This window comes from Falco biarmicus, chromosome 2 (assembly GCF_023638135.1).
Source record: "Falco biarmicus isolate bFalBia1 chromosome 2, bFalBia1.pri, whole genome shotgun sequence".
Lineage (NCBI taxonomy): Eukaryota > Metazoa > Chordata > Aves > Falconiformes > Falconidae > Falco > Falco biarmicus.
The window spans coordinates 71,657,756-71,678,066 of NC_079289.1; the positions used below are offsets into that span (position 1 = coordinate 71,657,756).

At 38.9% G+C, this 20,311-nt stretch overlaps 1 protein-coding gene across 3 annotated transcripts in view; it reads right to left on the reverse strand.

Annotated features, from left to right (window-relative positions):
• The window catches only part of GABRB3 (gamma-aminobutyric acid type A receptor subunit beta3), a 200,015-nt gene that overhangs the window by 31,450 nt on the left and 148,254 nt on the right, over window positions 1-20,311 (reverse strand). For all 3 annotated transcript variants that reach the window (XM_056329111.1, XM_056329113.1, XM_056329112.1), the window contains one exon: window positions 3,069-3,289. In XM_056329111.1, coding sequence (XP_056185086.1) covers window positions 3,069-3,289 — 221 coding nt within the window. The remainder of the gene's footprint in view (window positions 1-3,068; window positions 3,290-20,311) is intronic.

A 20,311-nucleotide genomic window follows, 5' to 3' on the forward strand; every position in this document is an offset into this window, starting at 1 on the left:
AATTTGACAGAATTATTAAAAATTACGCAGCTGGCAAACTTGCATTCAACATATTAATTGCCTTACAACTTTTTAAGGAATGTATTTTTATTTTGGCCTGTTCGTATACCATAGCACTTCTGTCACAAATTCCAGTACCAGAAACTGCACATTCTTGCTCAAGCAACTTTTTACACTACAGCAAAATGTATGTTTTTAATTTCATAACTATCCACTAGAAAACAAGATACAGATAGCTATAGATAGAAATATATTCACCCCATTCAACCGAAGTAAGCTGAGTGCTCAGGGGTCCTTCCTGGATGAATGTTCAAGCAATTAAATTTAACTTGCACAAATGCTCACCAAAGCAAATGTTCATTGCTCAGGCTTGTGCACACTCCCAAGAAGAGCAGGTTTATTTTTTATGGGAAGGGATGCTGGCTGGCACAGCAGGACAACAAGGTTTCAAGAACTCATCATCACAGCAGTGACAGAGAAACAATTATGAGCCAGACACAGATAAAGTAGTACACAGATATGGATACATTTTGGGTGAAAGCAATACACAAAGGAAATATTTTTAATTGATTAAAATTCCCTACTCCAGTTATCTTTCCTCTGGTTATAGATTCTCTTATCCTTCTCTGCTTCTTTATTACTGGGCTGACTGCCTTTGATTGTATTGCTATATCATATAGAACCCCACCTGTGATGCACTGGAAGATGCTGCACAAACAAAAGGATATAACGTTTACAATATAAATCAGTCTAAGCAATACCAATACTTCTTATGTGACTACACCACAGTCCTGATGGCTAATCTGATCCTCTTTTCATCTTGATACAAAAATACATCCAACAAGAAAAGAACACCATTAAGTGCAGTTGCCTTGTCTGAATGATCGCAGACACTAACCTTTTTACCTTGCAAACATCCATCACGTTTTATATATGGGTGATAACTACACGATTCCTTTCACATGAAGTACATATATTCCTTCACTCTATTTATTTATAACATTTAGCATTGTACTGCCTGAGAACAAGAGGTCTATATATGGCAAACACACAAGCAGTTGGAAAGACTATTTTTGATCTGCAGTCTATAATGACGTTATTTCCTTTTTTGTATTTTAAGAAAAAAAAAAATGTATCATAATATGTATCGTATATTGTTCTGAACAAGGTGGAACAAAGTCACTGTCGTGCCCAAAGAAAAAAATTCCTCAGAAATGGGTTGAACTTCAAAAAGCTACTGTTCCATTCCCCAACTCATAGATTTTTGCTTGTAGTAGCAAACAGCTTTCTCTGAAGTAGAGAGAAATCTTGGATAACTGAAGGTCAAGTCTTTCAAAACTGATAAATTCTACATTGTTCCGAAGACAATATAGAGCCAGTGCAGCCTCGGGATCACTTTTGCTATTTATTTTTTGCGGAACTGCTTTGCAAAAAGCGCAAGTCTAAAATCAATGGGGCTAAGGCTCAGATATTTTCTTCCTTCCAATCACAATGTCCTATATCTCGCCAAGATTTAATTTCAGGCAGTCATTTTTCATTAAGTAACTCAGCTGCTTCATGGCATGGATATATGACCCTGGATACTGCATACTTTTAGAGGAAAGGGAATGGAAAGAAGTATGGCACACATGAGCCACTGCTAAGCAAATATTATCAAGTGAAATGTAATCTGCTTGTGGACATCTACATTTTGCAGAAGAGGAAGCTAACTTACTCAGATACACTATTTTATGACAGATATTCCTCACCTGAATGACTCAAAACGTTTTGAGAGTAACAGAAAGACTTTTATACATTATTACGATCACAAGAGTTCTAACCTCCATCATTTTTTTTATTACATTGGTGGTGGGGATGGTTCTTGAGATAAAGGAAACAAAAATATTATGCATCATATTTTGAAATTTAAGTAATTGTGGAAAGAACGGTAAACCTGAAGTGTTCCATACTCCGTCAATAACATGCGAGGTGAAAGCCTCTTTTTGCTAAAAACAGTTAATTATGAGACAGTATTTCCTGAACGCCCTAAACTCCTGTAAAGTTTCATATTAGGCTGAGTCTATTTTTATTTTGTCTAGAAGGGTTCATCCAATTATAGCCCATATATGATATGTAATAGGAGTTAAAGAGGTGAGGGGACGAGACCCAAATCAAGCAAAAAGTTAACTGTTGATAAAAAATAAGAGCAGGTAAAATAATAATACTAGACACATAATCCACCTGCATCACCTTTCAGATCTCATCCATTTTTATACTGGGGACTCTTTACCCTGCACCACCTACGTGCAGCAGCTTTGAGTACCATCTATGCTTAAAAATACAAGAAAGTTGTATTTTTTGAAATGGAGCTTCCACTGACAAAGACTTGTTTTACTGGTACAGTTTAAACCACTGGAGCAAATGGAGTAACCCGTCCAAAGGAAGCAACTTTTTGATACTACAGTCTTCCATTAAGAGTTTTGCTGGTGTAGTTAAGTTTAAGGGAAGGATTTTTCAGCATTCATAACCATAAAAGCTATGACAGAAAGCATAGAAAACACAGGTCAAGCCTAAAATAGGTAGAAAGTAGGATAATGTAAGATCACTTTGTACCTCTGGTTTGAAATACAACACATTGCAGTGCTGATTCATGCTTGTAGAAATCACTGAAGGTACCCACAGTCGTGGTCTTAACTGTGGCTGACTCCATTCAACCAGGGCTGCTTGCAGCTTTTCCTTTATTAACTACAGACACATCAAGAGACAACATAAGCATCCACATTCAATCTTACCGCCTGTATTCTGGACAAAATTTTCAGGTTTACAGTTAATGCTGCCTTTCTGCTTCCTGTAGCCAGTGGGCTTTCCAGATATGGTGACTCTCCAGAAACAGATAAAACCTGACTGAAGGCGCTTCTGGCAAAATTAAGAAACATCCAGTGTGTCATTTGTTTTCTACAGGCATCTTTCAGAGTTACAGGGAAGGTTACATAATACGCTACGCAATGTTTGTAATAACCTTGTACCAGGAAGCTAATATCAACAATACATAACAACAGTGATGAAATCTTCATCATGGCAGTACAGACCTGAGGCCGTAAAGCACCGTTCCATCCGGGTGAAGGCGAATCATTCGATTCTTCACGGTAACGCCATGCACAAATGATTTCTTGTCATTTAAGAAGTAAGTGTCAGGCACCCAGAGTTGATCTGCCACTCGGTTGTCAAGCGTGAGGTTGAGAGGTATGCCAGCATAAGCCAGCCTCTTATCTCTCCAGTACTGTTGAAAATACATAGTCAAAGTGTAATCCTGGCAAGGAAAGAAAGAGAAGCACAACAGTCAATCATATTTGGTTTAACTAGAACAATTTTTTTTCCCCTGTTCCTGGCTTATTTTGCTGTTGGTTTGATTTAACTGTATATATGTTTCTGAAAATAAATGCTTAATAAAAACATTAAATATTCCTATCACCTATTAAATAATTCTAATCACAGAATGGACAGGGTTGGGAGGGACCTCTGGAAGCCATCTAGTTCAACCCCATGCAGAAGCAGGTTCACCTAGACATTTTTACTTAATAATTCACATATCACTCCAGTGTAAGGGAACATCTAAATTCTTAAGAAATTCAGCTAGTATTGGTATCTTTTGTCCTGCTCCTCCTTTTCTTTCATGTAGTTCCCCTGAAAACTACTTGAAATTATAACTTTTGTGGGATTATAAATGAGATAATAGGGAAATACTGCCATCTTCCCTATTTTTAAAAATTATAGATAATGGAAAAACATTAAAACTATTTTGAAGCGGTATGCAAATTTCTGTCTCAAAAATAAGCTGCAAAGATAGTGTTTATACATGTGCCTTTGGGTGAGACTGTATCTTTCAGTGACATAAAGGTTTTCTCACCAACCGGCTACATTGGTACTTAGAACTGTAAACGGTAGTAAAGTCCCACTGAAGTCAATGTTTGGTTTCCATGATTTTGTCAATTAAGATTCATGATGACTGCTATGAGCTGTGATCACTAACATAAAAGCCTAAAAGTAGATACAGAAGCCTAAAACATCCATTTTAAAATTCTTTAATCTCAGAATTTGCTAACATGACTTCATCATGTTGTAATAACACTATATTGAAACACTTTCAAAGTCTTTCACAATAGACCTCATTCTTTAGCTTCATGATGTTTTAAAAAACAAACAAAAAATGTCTGGGAACATTTTAAAGTTAAATGTCGGCAAAATTTAACAAACAAACAAAAAAAACCCCAACACATGAAATGCAAGATTTCCAGTTAGAAAAGAAAAACCTTTGTCTTTTCTTTCCCTCATAACTTTCAAGGTTGGGAAGGACATTTTTGTTTTTAGAAAGCCTATTTTTATGTATGAAATAAAAAAGGTGAACATCTGAAAATAAAACTTTCTTATATATGGAAATGAACATTTACAATTAAGGAAAACATTATTTTTTGGTATGATAATACTGCTGTATTTAACAATGAAAAAAATGGGACGGTAAGTACAGGCCATGAAAACTCTGATTTTCAAATTACAGAAGTGCTCTAAATGATAAAACTTCTCATGAAAATCTTCACAAAACACTAAGAAATTTATGTGATCTCCATACACATTTAAATATTTAGCAGCAGGTGTACAAGCCACAGGATACCTGCATTTGCATCTGGTTCTACAAGCTGGTGATGCAAAACCCCTCAGGCTGGCTGCTTGTTTGGGAAAAGGATGCTCAGGCTCTCTAAGTATGGCTGTTGGGAATGGTCTATTCTTGTAATAGGTTTCATGTGGAGACAACGCAATTTCAGGCACTGATCCTGCCCTGCTTTCCTCAAGCCCTACAGCCTTTACTTGAAATCAAATGAAACTTGAGCAAACCTTTCACATTCAAGGCCTTTGCATTTTTTAATGCAGTGATTCATTCTCTTTAATGAGGGAGCTGCTATAGCTTTAAGAAATCAAGTTTAATTGCTTAGAAAAATAAATTATTAGAGATATCAAGGACAAGCTGTTCTCATTTTAGGAAACTAATAGGAGACCTCTGAAAACAAAAGGTCCCAGTGATAGGAAAAAGGAGCCCATGTGGAACTGCCTGGAAGGAAACTCAGTCCTCAAAACTCAAATCCAACATGACTGCCCAGGAGAATGTGCTCCGACCTTTTTGTCAGCGGCTTCCTTTGGTGGGACTAATGGTCCCTGCTCATCAGTGAACGAGGTACATACTACACAGGTTGCACTTGCCTCACTCCCATTAGCACATCAGGAAGACCACATCTCTTGTCATGTTCTCCGCAATTTTCTAACACTGATGCATTAGAACAAATAGCCTCTACTGGCTCTGTTTCATCTTAATCAAAGCTTGTTTCTATTAATGTTCAAAATTTGTGCTTGGCTTCTATAATAGTTTGCAGATCCATGTCAAGAAACTAGGGATTATAAAAGCTGTGGACACAAGAGCAGTAAACCAAAAGCTCACTATGTATAAATATGCAGTATATACACAAAAAAATGAAAAAAAAAACCAAAAAAAAGAAATAAAGAAATGGGGTGACACTGCACAGCATTGAAAGAAGTGAACCAGCTAGCACCAAAATATAAGAGAAGCAGTATATTTGAACAGAAGAGAGCTTTAGGCTAGCCTCCTTCTTCCTTTGGTTTTAGATAAAACACGTTAGCAGCTAATAAATGGAGTAATTAACTAGCTAAATAAAACATATGTAACAATACAAGCAGTAATTGTCATTTTACTTTTAAATAATAAAATTTACTATGGCAGGGAACAACAGTGAAAAAAAGTTTACAAATTACACACAGAAACATCCAGCAAATTATCAAGAACTTTCAGTGTCTTGACTGAAAGATAAACTTCAAAAATACATCCTCTAAGGTACAATGTCATTAGTGCTTTCCCAATTAACCTTCTTATTTCCTCTTAACTTTAAATACCCCCCCCCACACATCTATATGTCTGCTAATGTATATGTCTATATTTGCATGTATTGAAACCAATGATACCACAAAAAGTTGTTGTTTTTTTTAAAAAGTACATTATTTTATGCAAAATATCAGCTCATTCTCAGTTCTTCGCTTGGTATCTACTAAGGAAAATGCACAAGCAGCAGCATCTGCAATGGCAATATACTACCCAGCTGCACTAACACGTATGCCCAACCCCACTCTGCACTTTGAACAACAGAAAGGGCAGAAACGGAGTGCCCAAGAAAGCGTGTGTGCTACCACACACCCTGAAGGATCACTGTACATTTGTGCTTTGCCAGTCTCACCTGCACTGAAGATGATGGGATAGAAAGAATTAATATAAACCACGCTTGCTCGCCATCACTTTTTTCCCAATCACCTCAAAGTAACCAGCAGCAACAAACTCATATTAGAACCACACTGAAACTGCTTGGTTGTGCAAGGAGTGATAAAAAGAGCAGGAAAGGCCAGCTCCTTACAGTGGCTCTACCAGAGTCACCACCAGAAGAAGTTAAGCTTATTAAAACCCATAAGGATGTCAGCTCTCACTCTTTGATTACATAATTTGCTAGGCTTTGTACCCATAAAGGAAGTTTTCCCTTTTTCTATACTCCAGAGAAAAATGCAAAAATGGTTTGAGTGTGGACTGGAAAAAATGTATTAGGTATTTTTTGTCAGGTAAAATGAGAAAATGGACTTTTACCCCTAGGTAAGCGGTCGACAAAGTTTATTAAAGGCTACCCTGCTCCAAGGGAGCTTATGATGACTAGCTGTGATATAGAGGTTAAGAGGGTATATGTCTAAATCCAGAAGAAATTAATCCCACTACAACTACTGTATTAGGGTGCTATTCTGTGTCAAAGATGACACAGATCTGCCAGCTTTTAGAAATTCTAACAACTGCACAGAGCAGCAGACAATTTTCTCAGCAGCAAAGACCTCCATAATCACATTTTTTTATTCCTTTACAATACCATGCCACATTGAAGGTCCTCCTTTCCCTCCCCAGTTCCTCACAGTAATAGACACTTCAGGTCAAGCTCAGTAACAAAAAGCACTCAAAGCCCCGACAGGACAAACATGGTGCTTCTGAAGTACAAGAGAAATGTCCTCAAAATGGGAATAGCTGGGCTGTGCAGGCAACATAAGCTTTCTTTTGTGTATTCAAAGACCATGGAACATCTTACAAGGATAAAGAACGGTGACAAGCATCCTTGACTTTCTAGCACTGAACAATGCCATTAATGTATAGGAAAGGCACACAGAAAGGTGTGCTGGTACTTTTTCAACATAGTTTGCCCTGGGAGAAGGAGGGAGAAACCCCCAAAACCCAACCTCAAATAATATATAATACTTGGGAAGGAATTTAGATACAGTGGTAAAGAGCCTCACACCACAACTTCAATAGAATATAGTGCATCTGTGTTCTTCCTATGTATTATCTGTGATTTCAAAACATCTTAAGCAAGAATTATAGAGACTCACAAATACTGTATATGCTAACAATGACATTTTTAAGCTAATTAAAGCTAAGATATTTGTCTCTCCACAGACTGAACATACCATGTAGGAAGTACAACTATGATGTAACTACAAATCCACTCCAGACAGGAAGAATGTACTATAGTATGCTACTGTACAGTACCTGATACACTGACTATAGGACTAATGAACAATAAATATTAATATCCTGTAATACTAAAAGCAAACAATAATTTGTTTTCTATAGCTTTATTTATGTTATCTTTAGCTTTTCTCTCCTGCACTCAATAAAAGGGAAAGAAAAATTTAAAAATACAGTTTGACTATCAAAATAAACAATATTACAGGAGCAATAATGCTGTAAAAGTAACTATCATTGTTTACAGTCTTACTGTGTTATATATCAAGGATGTTAAAGTTTTCCATTATCTGTAAAGATGTTTTGATTCTTCAAAATGACTGCTAGATAGAACATGACAATTAATAATTATGATGGAATACTGTTAATATGGCAGTTAAGCAAAAAAAAAAAAAGTCAAATAAATAAATACATTGAAAATTGCTGGAAATATTGGAAAAAATATGCAAAAAGAACTATTCCACTGCTTGGGAAGACAGTCTTGCATCTACTTGAAACACAGACTTCTGTTTTAGATTTGCATTTGGATGTAAATTTACATTCTTGTTTTCTCAACCAACAGACAAATGTGATTATTACCACCAGCTTTTGGATTATTTATTTCTGATGAGTTAATAAAGTAAATACTCATTCAGTGGGTAAAAAGACGTACTGAAGATACATGCCTTTGTCTGTATATCTTCACGGTCCTTTCCCTCACCTTCCACACAATTTCAAAAATTAGATATGGCTATAGTATAAGGGGCTATTTCTGAAGCATGATGATTGAGTTACATTCTTCCCAATAAGCCCAAAGTGAGTTGCAAGGCCAAACTCAAGAATCCTATGCTTTGACAGAAAAACTGTAAATTTGTCCCCCTACCATACACAGAAAAGAAACAGATTAATGCACTCATTAATTCACATAGCTAATTTAATAGATGTATTCAGAAAGGCTCACCTTAGGAAGACAGAATTTACTAGCAATACTGTTCAGTTGTGCAAGATGATCACTTAAACATTTTTTATTCAAAATTTTCAAAAACTTCAGTGACTTTCATATGAAAGAAAAAATGTACATTATATTTTACCTGTTGAATTTTTGATTTGCCCAATGTCTAAACCATACTATTACTGATTTAATTGTCAGCAAATGGAGAAAATCACCAAAGCCTATTGTCCTGCAAAGTCTTTCACAAGAAAACGGCCTGACCAAAACCTCTCTGGTGTTAGATGTAGTTCATGAGCAGCCTTAGTGAAGGAGACGTGCACATGCACACAGACACAACACATCCACTCTACTCCACCAAAGCACCTTTCTCTAACCTTTCTTGATCTACCTGATGTTATAGTAAAGATTCATCCCACCTATAAGATCCTGACTCAGGCTTCTCTCCGACACTATTCAAAACCCCTACAACTGTGACAGTTTGAGAACATGGCACATATTTTCCCAAGCATGTGGCTAAAATATTCTTCTGTTAAGAAAATGCAGTGCTAAAGCAGCTCAATTACACTGGTTTCAGTGTGACCCTCCATAGATCCATGTTGTCTCAGTATTCTTTGTACCAAATTACCATGATTTTTTCCTCTTCCATGAAACACACAAGGATGGTGTTATAAATAGTTCTAAGGAAATATTCAGCCTCCAAGAACCCACTTGATGCTACAAAACAGTTTTCCAAATAAATGTATGATTGCATGGGTCTTTCCTGTCCTCTCATACCCTTTGGCACAAGTTTCCCCATCTCCACTGCAACCACAGTGCCTTGTCCAAAGAGCCTGTCCCCCACTGAGCATCTGTGGGTGCTCTGAGGAGGGTTGCCATACCAACCAGTGTTCAGTTTTCTGCAGGCAAAGTGAGCATGGTTGACATAGCAACCAGCCAAAGCAGCTTCTCCCCAGCTTTTCGGAGACAGGCAGTGGTCACTGCAACAGAAGAGAAGCTTCTCAACAGGAATGAAGGGAACAGCTGGGCACCCTTGGTGGGCACTGCCCCGTGGCACCTTCCTGCCATGGCCACGGGAGCTTGCTCTTCAAAAGCTGAATATTGGCTTTTCTCTCTCTGTGTTCCTCCACCCACAACAAACTGACAGGGATGCCTTCCTGCTCCTGGGGTGTTATCTCATCTGAACATCAGAGGACACCAGCTGACAAGGAAGCAAGTGCTTGGGCTGAGCTTTGGTGTCTCATGAACACGGAGAAAGAAGGAACAAAGCTCCTGCAAATATTTCAGGTTAGGGACATAAGTCAGAAGAATAAGAAGTCAGTCTGTGCCATTTAATCCCTGATAGAAGGGAGTAGGGGGGGAATACTTAAAAATTCCTTCTCGGATTCAGACTATCACAGGTATTACAACACCATAGGCTTCTCAGTAATCAGGAGTGTCTATTCCCAAAAGACTAATCAAAGAAAAACTAATGTACACCTTTACAAATCGAGGGTTATCACACTCTCTAATCAGGTGGCAGAAAGCTAGCTAAAAGAAATACAGTCTTTCACTACACCCCTGAAGAACTGTCCAAAGATTGCAGCAAATTGCAATCAAAATCCACTTGAAGATGGACAGAGAGAACACAAAATTCAGTGGTTGATGGAGCCCTCCTAAAAAAGAGGAATAGAAATAGAAATATCAAATGTTTAGATTATATACCTGGAAACTCTAAAAGAGATAAAGTCAGAAAAAAAAACACCAAATATCCTAAAAAAAACAACCAAAAAAACAAAAAAAAAAACAAAAAAAGACTTATAAGAAAGAAAAATAATGCTAGGCTCAGTAAGGCATTGAACTTGCTTCATGAAGCACAAATTTATTTATTTTAGAGCTGACAGGACCTCAAGAAAACAGGTACATTTAATTGCACTAATTGAAATCCTGATAGCAACCTACAGGGAAGAAAAAAAATGACCTTTATCAGCTGTCAGCTGGTTCCCACGGTTTAGGCAGCGGACCTTAGAGAGATGGGAACTGACAACTAATGGATTGTGCCTCCTACACAGTAGCAGGATGTACCACCAATGAGCTGGAGGAACAGTCTACTGTCCTAGAAACTTTATGGGTTGTTTTTTTTAGTGGTGAGATATGAACAGAGGCCAAAAATTTGGGATCTACCAGGTACCCATTGTAGAGAATGAAAGACTTCTCAGACTTCTACTTTGATCTTTCCATAAACGTATCAACTTGTATCTCTCTTTGGCATTAGTTGAGTTATCAGTAAATATCTGGAAGGAAAAACAAAACTTAAGAGAAATCCCTGTAAGTTGTTATTATTTGTCATGTTTGTTCAGGTCTTCCTATTTCTTAAGACTATCTCATACATAATTCTTTTAGTATCTGCAAGGTGTTCCAGGGCAGCAGTTACGGAGACAGAGACTCCATAGCTGAGCATACAGAGATATGCTCTAAATACTGTGACCATAAATATATAGGTCCATCCCTCTCTTATTTACTATGACTGAACATGAAAACAATCCAAAACAATTTTTGGCAAACCTCTATTTCAGACTGGAAAGTCTGCAGTCTTTTTGTCATCATAGAATTGTAAGAAGACCTTCCTAAAGGCACTCCAGAACTTGTATGATATTTTTTTAATAACTCCAGAGTCAACAAATAAAATAAAGCTATATTTAGGAAGAGAGAACTAAGGGAAACATGCACTTGGGTGAAAACAGAAATCTGTTCACATCTACACTTTTTGGTTAGAAAAAGAAATTTTTACTTCACTGTGGGGAGAACTTTTAAAATTTTCTCACCTCCAAACCTATTAATTTGCTGACTCTGGGAGCCAGCCAATGTCGCTGGCACTAGAGCAGCAAGGCTGACACCCAGATTTCTACTCGCTGTCTGTGATTACCTGAACCACCAGATATTCTTACTGGAAATCCCATTCAAGGCAGACACCATGAACAAAACGCCCTTTGAGAAAGAGAGTGAGAACACATTGGCCATCCAATGCTTTTAAAATGCAGAACCTTAAACACGATCTGTGTATTTTTCAGTATCACAGCACGCACCATGTAGGTGTGCCAGGCCTGGAGGGCACCCCCAGACCTTGCTGGCCCTGCCAGACCCCAGGGCTCCCCCCCACCCTGCCCAGGCCCGGCACCCCATGCCAGCACCCGGGGCCATCAGCCCTGGCACCACCACAGCAGGGCCAGCCTCCAGCTCCCCACCTCCCTGCCCTGCCTGGTCGTGGGCCCCACCATGCCAAGCCCACCCACAGGCCCATGTCCCATTCCATCCCTGTCCCCGGGGAAGGTGCCCGATGCCCGGGGCTGGGGCTGCCCCAGTGCCCCAGCTGCCCTGGGCTGGGGGTGGGACAGGCCCTGCCCACCAGGCCCTGCCCTGCTACCCTCCATGGGGAGCCTCCACTGTGTCCGCAGCAACCGTGGCTCTTCATATGTAAACATCAAGTTATTTTGGACCAAGATATTATGTGTTCATTTTTGAATAAGGAAATAAACCAGAAGAGATTTCTCCACAATGGCCAATGGTCAGAAAGGTGACCAGTGCACTGCCCTGCACAGCCTGCTCCCTCCAGACACACTTCTTACGCTGCTAGCTTCCCTTGGTTTGCCCTTTCACACCATCAGTAATGCTATATCCAACTTTACATCCTGCAGGAACAAAACTGGGATGCAAGCTAAGCCAAAAGGAAAACAATGAATTTACTAAAAACTCATTACTGCGGGTAGGATAAACCCATCTCGTGACACGGCTATGTTCATAAAACTTGATAAAGCGCAAAATAAATAAATGGGTAAAAGAAGCCAAACGCTGCATCCAAGAGGAAATATTACAAGCATACATGAAAGGCAACCCCCCGCTCCCCAAACCTCTTTCTGTACAGAGACTTGTGAAAGAAGGGGGAAAGAGCATGTGCCCTGCCAGTGACCTTTGAAAAAAATAAGTTGTGAGCGATTTTAAAGGGAAATGTCTTGCTGAGGGAGCATCTCCCCTCCTGCACATGATCTGAACACCCTGCACAAATCTGCTAATAGCTTTTGGAATCAGGGAATCAAAATGTGACACTGCATCAAGAAAAATTAGGAGAGTTCCAAACCGCAACACTGCCTAACTCCTGAAGCTGCAAAGAAGACAGTCTAAACCACCAACATGAAACAATATTTAGTCACAAATCTTAAACTTCCAGTTTTAATAGCTGAATTTTTAAAAGCAGAGTTCTCTGATGACAGTGGGCACTCCGCAGGGTTTTTATCTATTTAGGATACTTAGAGAAAAAGTGATGCTCTAGTGGATAATGTGTTGGTTGCTTTCCCTCCATGAACACCATGAGGTGTGAACCTCATGAAGTTCAACAAGGCCAAGTGCAAAGCCCTGTGCCCGGGTCAGAGCAATCCCAAACATGGATACAGCCTGGGTGACAAGTGGATTGAGAGCAGCCCTGAGGAGAAGGACTTCGGGGTACTGCTGGATGAGAAGCTCAAGATGACCCGGCAATGTGCGTGCACTCGCAGCCCAGAAAGCCAACCTCATCATGGGCTGCATCCAAAAAAGCATGACCAGCAGCACGTTGATGGAGGTGATTCAGCTCTCCTCTGCTCTGGTGAGACCCCACCTGGAGTACCATGTTCAGCTCTGGGGCCCCCAACAGAAGAAGGACATGGACCTACTCAAAAGTGGGTCCAGAGGAGGGCCACAAAGATGGTCACGTGGCTGGAGCACCTCTCCCATGAAGACAGGTTGAGAGAGTTGTGATTGTTCAGCTTGGAGAAGAGAAGGCTCTGGGGAGACCTTATAGCAGCCTTCCAGTATCCACAGGGGGGCTACGAGGATAGACAGGGAGGGACTCTTTATCAGCAAGTGTAGTGCTGGGACAAGGAGGAATGGATTTAAACGGAAAGAGGGCAGATTTAGATATTAGGAAGAAATTTTTTACTGTGCGGGTGGTGAGGCACTGGAACAGGTTGCCCAGAGAAGCTGTGGATGCCCCATCTCTGCAAGTGTTCAAGGCCAGGCTGTACGGGGCTTTAAGCAACCTGGTCTAGTGGAAGATGTCCCTGCCCATGACAGGGGGGGTGGAACTTTAAAACTTGTATTAAACTTTTAAAGATGATCTTTAAAATACTTTCCAACCCAAACCATTTTGTGATTCTATGATTCTATTATCTACATACAGTGACAATACTTTCCTCAAGGCTATTTTTCAGCTTCAACACGTATGTGCAGTACAAGATACCTGCAAAGATGAAAAACTGCAAATACATTCTACCATGTGTTCACTTCAAGTATTTGAATGTAGGACAGGCTACTTGTGTATTGCAACATTCCTCCTAGTGTGGTATCAACTGGAAGAACAGAAGGCAAATATTTTTATTTCCTTGGAAAAGTGGTGAAAACATTAAGAATGTAAAACTCAGTTTCTATACCTCCCTTACAGAAAGTGTTTTTCTCTCACTAGACAGTTACTCTGCTGTAAGTAATGCTTCTCCTGCAGCAAAATTACTCACATAAATCTGTGCTAGCTGGACGCACTGATTTCAAAGGCGCTCCTCAAATTCAAAAGTAAAGACACAGACCAGTTATTTAAAGAACCAGAGTCTTCCCCACCACAGGTACAGCCTATAACCACTGCTCAATTATTTACCTAATTGATCTACTATTGTCAAATACCTCAGAAGCAGAAAAGTGCATTTAACAGGCAAGAAATACCTTTCCCCATGAGACCTTTGGGCGAACAAAACGTGGCTCAGTAAAGGAATGTGAGTAAGGTACATTAGATACCATGGCTTTCATCCAGAGATTAGTATTCTGCAGAGCATCTCAGTTATGATAATCAGATGGCCTCCTCAAATACAAAAATTAAACCCTTGATCATCTACCTCTGCTCTTGCTCCAGCAGTGCTTTTCCATGCTGGCTGGAGAATCAGTCCTCCAGACTACAGTGTAGGAACAAAGGGTCGAGATTCATGAAGAACCGGACAAACTTTGCACAAATTCTGTATAGCAAAAATATGATTCAGTTGAAGCTGCTGTAACTAAAACCCAGAAAGGTCACCAGAGAAGGAGATTGAATTGAAGACTACAGAAAAGCCAACAGGTGCAGAAGAAAATCTGGCTTGGGGGATGAACTATAGAGGAGTGAAATTACAAAAGCTTTATATCCTTGGGGGAAAAATAAGACAGAAGCTGGTAAAACCCATCTAGGACACAAGTTAAGCTCATTCTGCACCCAAAAAACCCAAGTAAAGACAGCACAGAAAAATAAGCAACCAGATCAAATGCATACATGCTACTATTGAAATGCCAGAATTTTTAAAATAAGATGAAGAAACTAGGATACTCAGTTTTAAGTGAGAATATTGATGGAAGGAAAGCAGTCATTGGAAACCTGTAATGTAAAACAAACTACGCAGGCAAGCAAAAGAAAGATCTTGTGTATGTTAAAGAAAGCTTTGCATCAGATAGTTAACTGTTCTGAATGTTACACATTATCTCTATGGATTAAGACACACGGCCTACATAAGTATTAGAAATAAGTTGTCACTGCCTAATCAGGATGACAATGGTGTCAGTGAGGTGCCAAGAGAGATTTAAAAGATAGAAAAAAGAAAAAAACAAATTAGTAATCAGAAACTTCAATCACCCCCACATAGACTGGGTAAATGTCAGGTTGGGGTGTGATGCAGAGATTAAATGACACCATAAATGGCTGATTCATGGAGGAGCTTTCAGTGAAAGCTGAAACAAGGCAAGACACTCTTGCAGTGTGCAAGTCACGGGTCAAAATGCTGTGACAGAACAGCTGCTCCATAACCCCGATGGAATTTGGAAATCACTTTTAAAAAATGTGAAAAGTCTAAAATGACATAAAAATAGTATTTAATTTCAAAAAGCAAAATGCATAAAAATGAGGCTGCTCATTTCCAAGTTGGAGAAAATATTGTTCATAGTCATCGTAATATGAACTTCTGCGTATCAAAAATAACTGTTGAATAATAAACAAACAAAACCCAGAATGTTTAAAATTTCAGGTAAATAATGTTATTAGAACTAAAAAGATGAAGAAGTCACAGCCAAAGGAGAAAAAATAGGTAAGAAGATAAACATAGAAAAGCAAGGCAAAATCACATAGGCAATAATCTGCTAAAGGCATAAACAGTTCTTATAAATCATCAAATGGTCTTAAAGAAAGCCTTGTAGAACAAGAAAGCAGTTCTTGCCATGGATTAATGACCATGTAAAAGACAAGAAACAAACAACAGAGCCTAGCAGTCCGTTTTCACCACAGTGGGAGGTCACTTGTAGACCTGAATGGAGATCTGTACAGGACTCCATTTTGCTCATCCTCCTTCCTTATAAATGCCATAGACAGGGGATGCACATTATGATGTTTATATTTGCTACATTTCTCCAAATAATAAAAATGAAAGTTGTGAGTGTGAGGAGGTGCAGAAGGACAGCAGCATTCTGAATGCCTGAGTGATAAGTAAAATTCAATACTGATGTGAAGTAATGCAGATGGGGAAAACCCAGTCCCAACTATGCACTAAATGGTAGGTTCTGAGCTAACCATGGCCACTCAGGAAGAATCAGCAGTTTTATGAAGAGATCGGTTCAATATTCTGTAAAGTCAAAATAAGCAAACAGCACATTAAGACTGTGTGGAAAAGAAATAGAAAAAAAAGGAAAAATCATTGCGCTGCATCATTTCAGCCTACTTACATATTAAATACTGCCAAGCAGTTCTCGTCCCTGTCCCTAACAGGAAAGAGCATAACAAGGTACCAGGAACTGCAGCAAGGGGAATGGGAAGCACAGCACATCTCCCATATAAAGACAGACTAAACATGCAAGCACTTTTCTGCTGGGAAAAGAAGCAACAGATATATTGCAGATATCTGTAATGATGTTGTGGAGGAGGCCGACAGCTCTTCACAGCTTCTCACTTATAAGACACAGACAGCAGCAAAAGAAACTACCAGTTGTCGGTCTCAAAACAAACTAAAGGATACTCTACTTTCATGCATACATGTATGGATGTGCATGTTTAAACTGGGCAGTTCTTACCCACTGTTTGACACAAAAAATTACACAGAGGTCCCGGGAAGCCCCTGAGCAGTTTCATAGTTTGATGCTGGGAGAATATCAAAGAAATACCACAATTCAGTCTCATCCAACTTTTATAGTCTTCTTAAGCCTTCACCATTGCCCACAGCTGGAAACTGGATACTGAGAAAGACAGACTTCTGGTCTAACTTCATAATGCCATTCTCATGTCCTTATCTTCTTGGAGTTCGCTATTAAGTCATTTAGGAATCTGCAGTGCTGTTCACGAGCTGATGTGGTTGTCCTGTGGTGTTAATAAGCATTGCTGTCGGGGCTGACAACTTATCGTTCCAGGGGGAAAGGAAGTTGAAGTTGTGACCTGAAACACTTACAAAATCATTTTTGATTCAACTGCATGTGAAGATGATTTTGTACATGAGATTTTTGCAAATAGCACAAATATGCCAATGTAGAATATTTAACTGCCTGTCAAAGTTCAGAAATTATTATAGAGTCACTTCTTTAATGATGTTGAGTGATAGTTATGTTCACTTTAATTTGTCTAACATCTGCTCCTGGCAAATGTAAGCAGATGCATCTAATTATTACCTTTCGATACTTGTATATGCATAGCATGAATAAGAACATGAAAAAATTAGATTTTTGTAAAATAGAGGTAAAATGCCTTTGAAGCAAACGACACTGCAATGAATCAGATAGCTAAAATATCTATTTTGTAGTTGTAAAGTTAGCAAATAAACACAAGTGATAGATTATTCCAAGTGAAAATATTGGTTGCAGATGATAGATATATTTAGCCTATGTGAAATTTAAATTACTTTGGAGCTCAAAGTCAGAACTGTGTTCTTTCTAATTTATGTTGATTGATAAGGATAATATTGTTGACCTTACTTTCCAACTGCAACATTTTATTTGAATGTTTTTTCATGTTGAAAGATTTTTAAATTGGTTAAAACCCCAATTAAAGCAGTGCATTTACCGTTTTTAACACAACACAACACAACGATTACATAGATTTCTGGTCTACGTTAGAAGACAGAACTTTAACTATAAATCCCCTGCAGAATGATCTTCTCAGCTCAGTTATGCCTGTCTCCTCACAATGGGACCTCCAATCCCATAGACCCTCATGCAGCCTCCCCACCACTCTCACCTACATATGTAGCCCTGGAATTTGGATTAGTTGTTGACAGGGCACCTCTTGGACTTGCTGCCGTGCCCAGGGACAAATTGCGGCCACCCAGCTGGCTACCACAATGCAAGCCTGCAGGCAGGCAGCGCCATTTGCCTGACACGCAGGGTCTTGCTGCTGTGCAAGGGAGTAGCTGCCAGTTTTACATCCGTATTTCTGGCAGACCTCTGTCTGCCCTGTCCCTGCTCAGGCTGCTGCTCTGCGTGGCTGCATGCTGGAGAGTCTCTGGACTCTCTGGAGCTACAAAATGCATTGCAGAAAGAGGGAGTGATAGGTTTCTAGGGTGATTTGATCAGGAAAAGCTGAACTCTTGATAATTGTTGCACAAGCAACATAATCTCAAACAAATCAAGAAGTTGCACTATTCACACCAAATGCAAAGTTGGTTAGGCTATCACCTCACACACAGAGCAATGATCACCAGTAAAGAGGAAATACTTGACTTTAAAATACCTATTCAACCCCCAGATAAATTCTTTTAGCAGTTTAAATTTTAAGCATGTTTGGTTTACTATTGAATTACCTGATTTTATTCACAGTATGTAGACAAAATGGCTCTGCTCATAACCAAATATCAGATTTTCTGCATGGTATAAAACCTGTAAATAGTTCAAATTCTGCTAGATGAGAAAGAGGTATCTAAAACCACATTGCATGCCAACATAGAGCAGTGGACAAGCTAAAAATAATTATTCATCTATTTTAGTGTGCTATAGTGAATTTTGATTCTGTTCGTATTTGTGCAAACAGGTGCTTCTTCTACACGATTTTCTATTTTTATGATGACGGTAAGTTTGTATCTTTTTCTAATTAGAATTACTATTACCAGCTACTAGTGGAAACTGAATTACTAAATCATTAATTATATAAAACAACAAAAAGCAAATGGTGTCTCAAACTCAGAAACTAAACATATGTGCAATTTGTACTTCATGTGGTTTTACATTATCTCTTTCACGTTTATCCAGGTTCATATCACGAAGAATCCATTCCTATACGGTCAGCTTTTCTACATGGTCCCAAATCCAGCAGCTTGCCTTCAGAGTAGAAGCTGCTGGATGCTGAGCACATTAAAACATCTGATGCTAAACTGGGAGAAAAGCTCTTAGAAATCTGGTCGTAATGAGGGGAATGGATGCATTTGAAAAACATGGTTGATTGGTTATCTTTTACAACGAACTGTAACAAACGCATTTACACTAATAAAAGCATTGCCCTTCTTGGAATTCAGACTCTCTTTCCCCAGTGGAGTGTTTTATTTTATGCTTAGAAAAGGCCTTCGCTAGAATTATTGATGTATGTGTTATTATTACAATAAAATGACATGGTAGAAATACTCCAAATGGGTCCGTAAATGGATTGCTGATAATATAGTAACTAAATACAAATATAAAGGATTTGTCTTTTCTACCCGATACACAGATTATACATGCATTTGTATGTACAGGCATGCAGGTTCCATGCTACTGTACATGACAGAAACATCCAGTGTCTTCATATCACACTAACTCGTATTTTCAGTAACACAGCCCCCCTACCGGGGCTTTAAAAAGCTACTGGTTTATGGTTAACATTACCATTTCAAAAAGTAATATGCTGATCATACAGAATCCATGTGAAATATATAAACAGTCACTGCTTGGAGCTATTGCTTCAAAACCTTTACCTGAGGCTATGAAGTCTAGAAGGCTAATTTAATTAAAATTGATTTTAAGAATATCAGTAGCTACTATTCCTTTTTTGGAGTACAAGAATTTATTCCATATAATTTGTGTTTTCAAATTTGATTGACCTTCCTTTGCGGGAATAGTCTTCAAATGACTACAAAACATAATGTCATATGGGTGTTTCCAGCAATGACAAATGCAAATTATATTGAAATTCTAGGAAATTAGCCCCTGCCTTTTGTAAGGCTGGAATTTCTTCAACCATCATATGTTTGGGACATACTCCAGTTACTCCTACTTAGTTCAGGTCTCCTTTCAGTCAAAGAGGATGATATGGTTTAAAATTGGGGAACATAGAAGTGGAAAGTCTTGTGCCTAGGAACTAAGAATGTTAAAATTAGCTGGTCAGTTGTTAGGAATCACAGAAGATGAAGCTGTGTATTTTGGGTAGTTGTACAGAGTTATCAGTAAGATGCATATGTGGAAGATGATATTGTAATCCTAGCATGCAGCGGATGATGGAAGTAGCAGTGCCACTGCACAAGGTATCAGTTAAAATTTCACCTAAAATATGCTGTAAAGTTCTGGGCACCTTTCCTCAAAAACTTAAACTGGAAAAGATGTTGTGAAGGGCTAATGAAAGTCTAAGGGAAGAGACTACCTTCTGAATAAAACACTGGCTTGTTTAGCTCAGTGACATGAAAAATGGAGTGTATTATGACTCTCTCTCCCTGCACCACATACACTGATATCTTTCAAACTGAGTAACAGGAGATGGAAGGAATGTGTGCACCTACATCATAGCAGAACATGCCATCACGATGCTTCCACATTGTTTACCTTGATCCTAG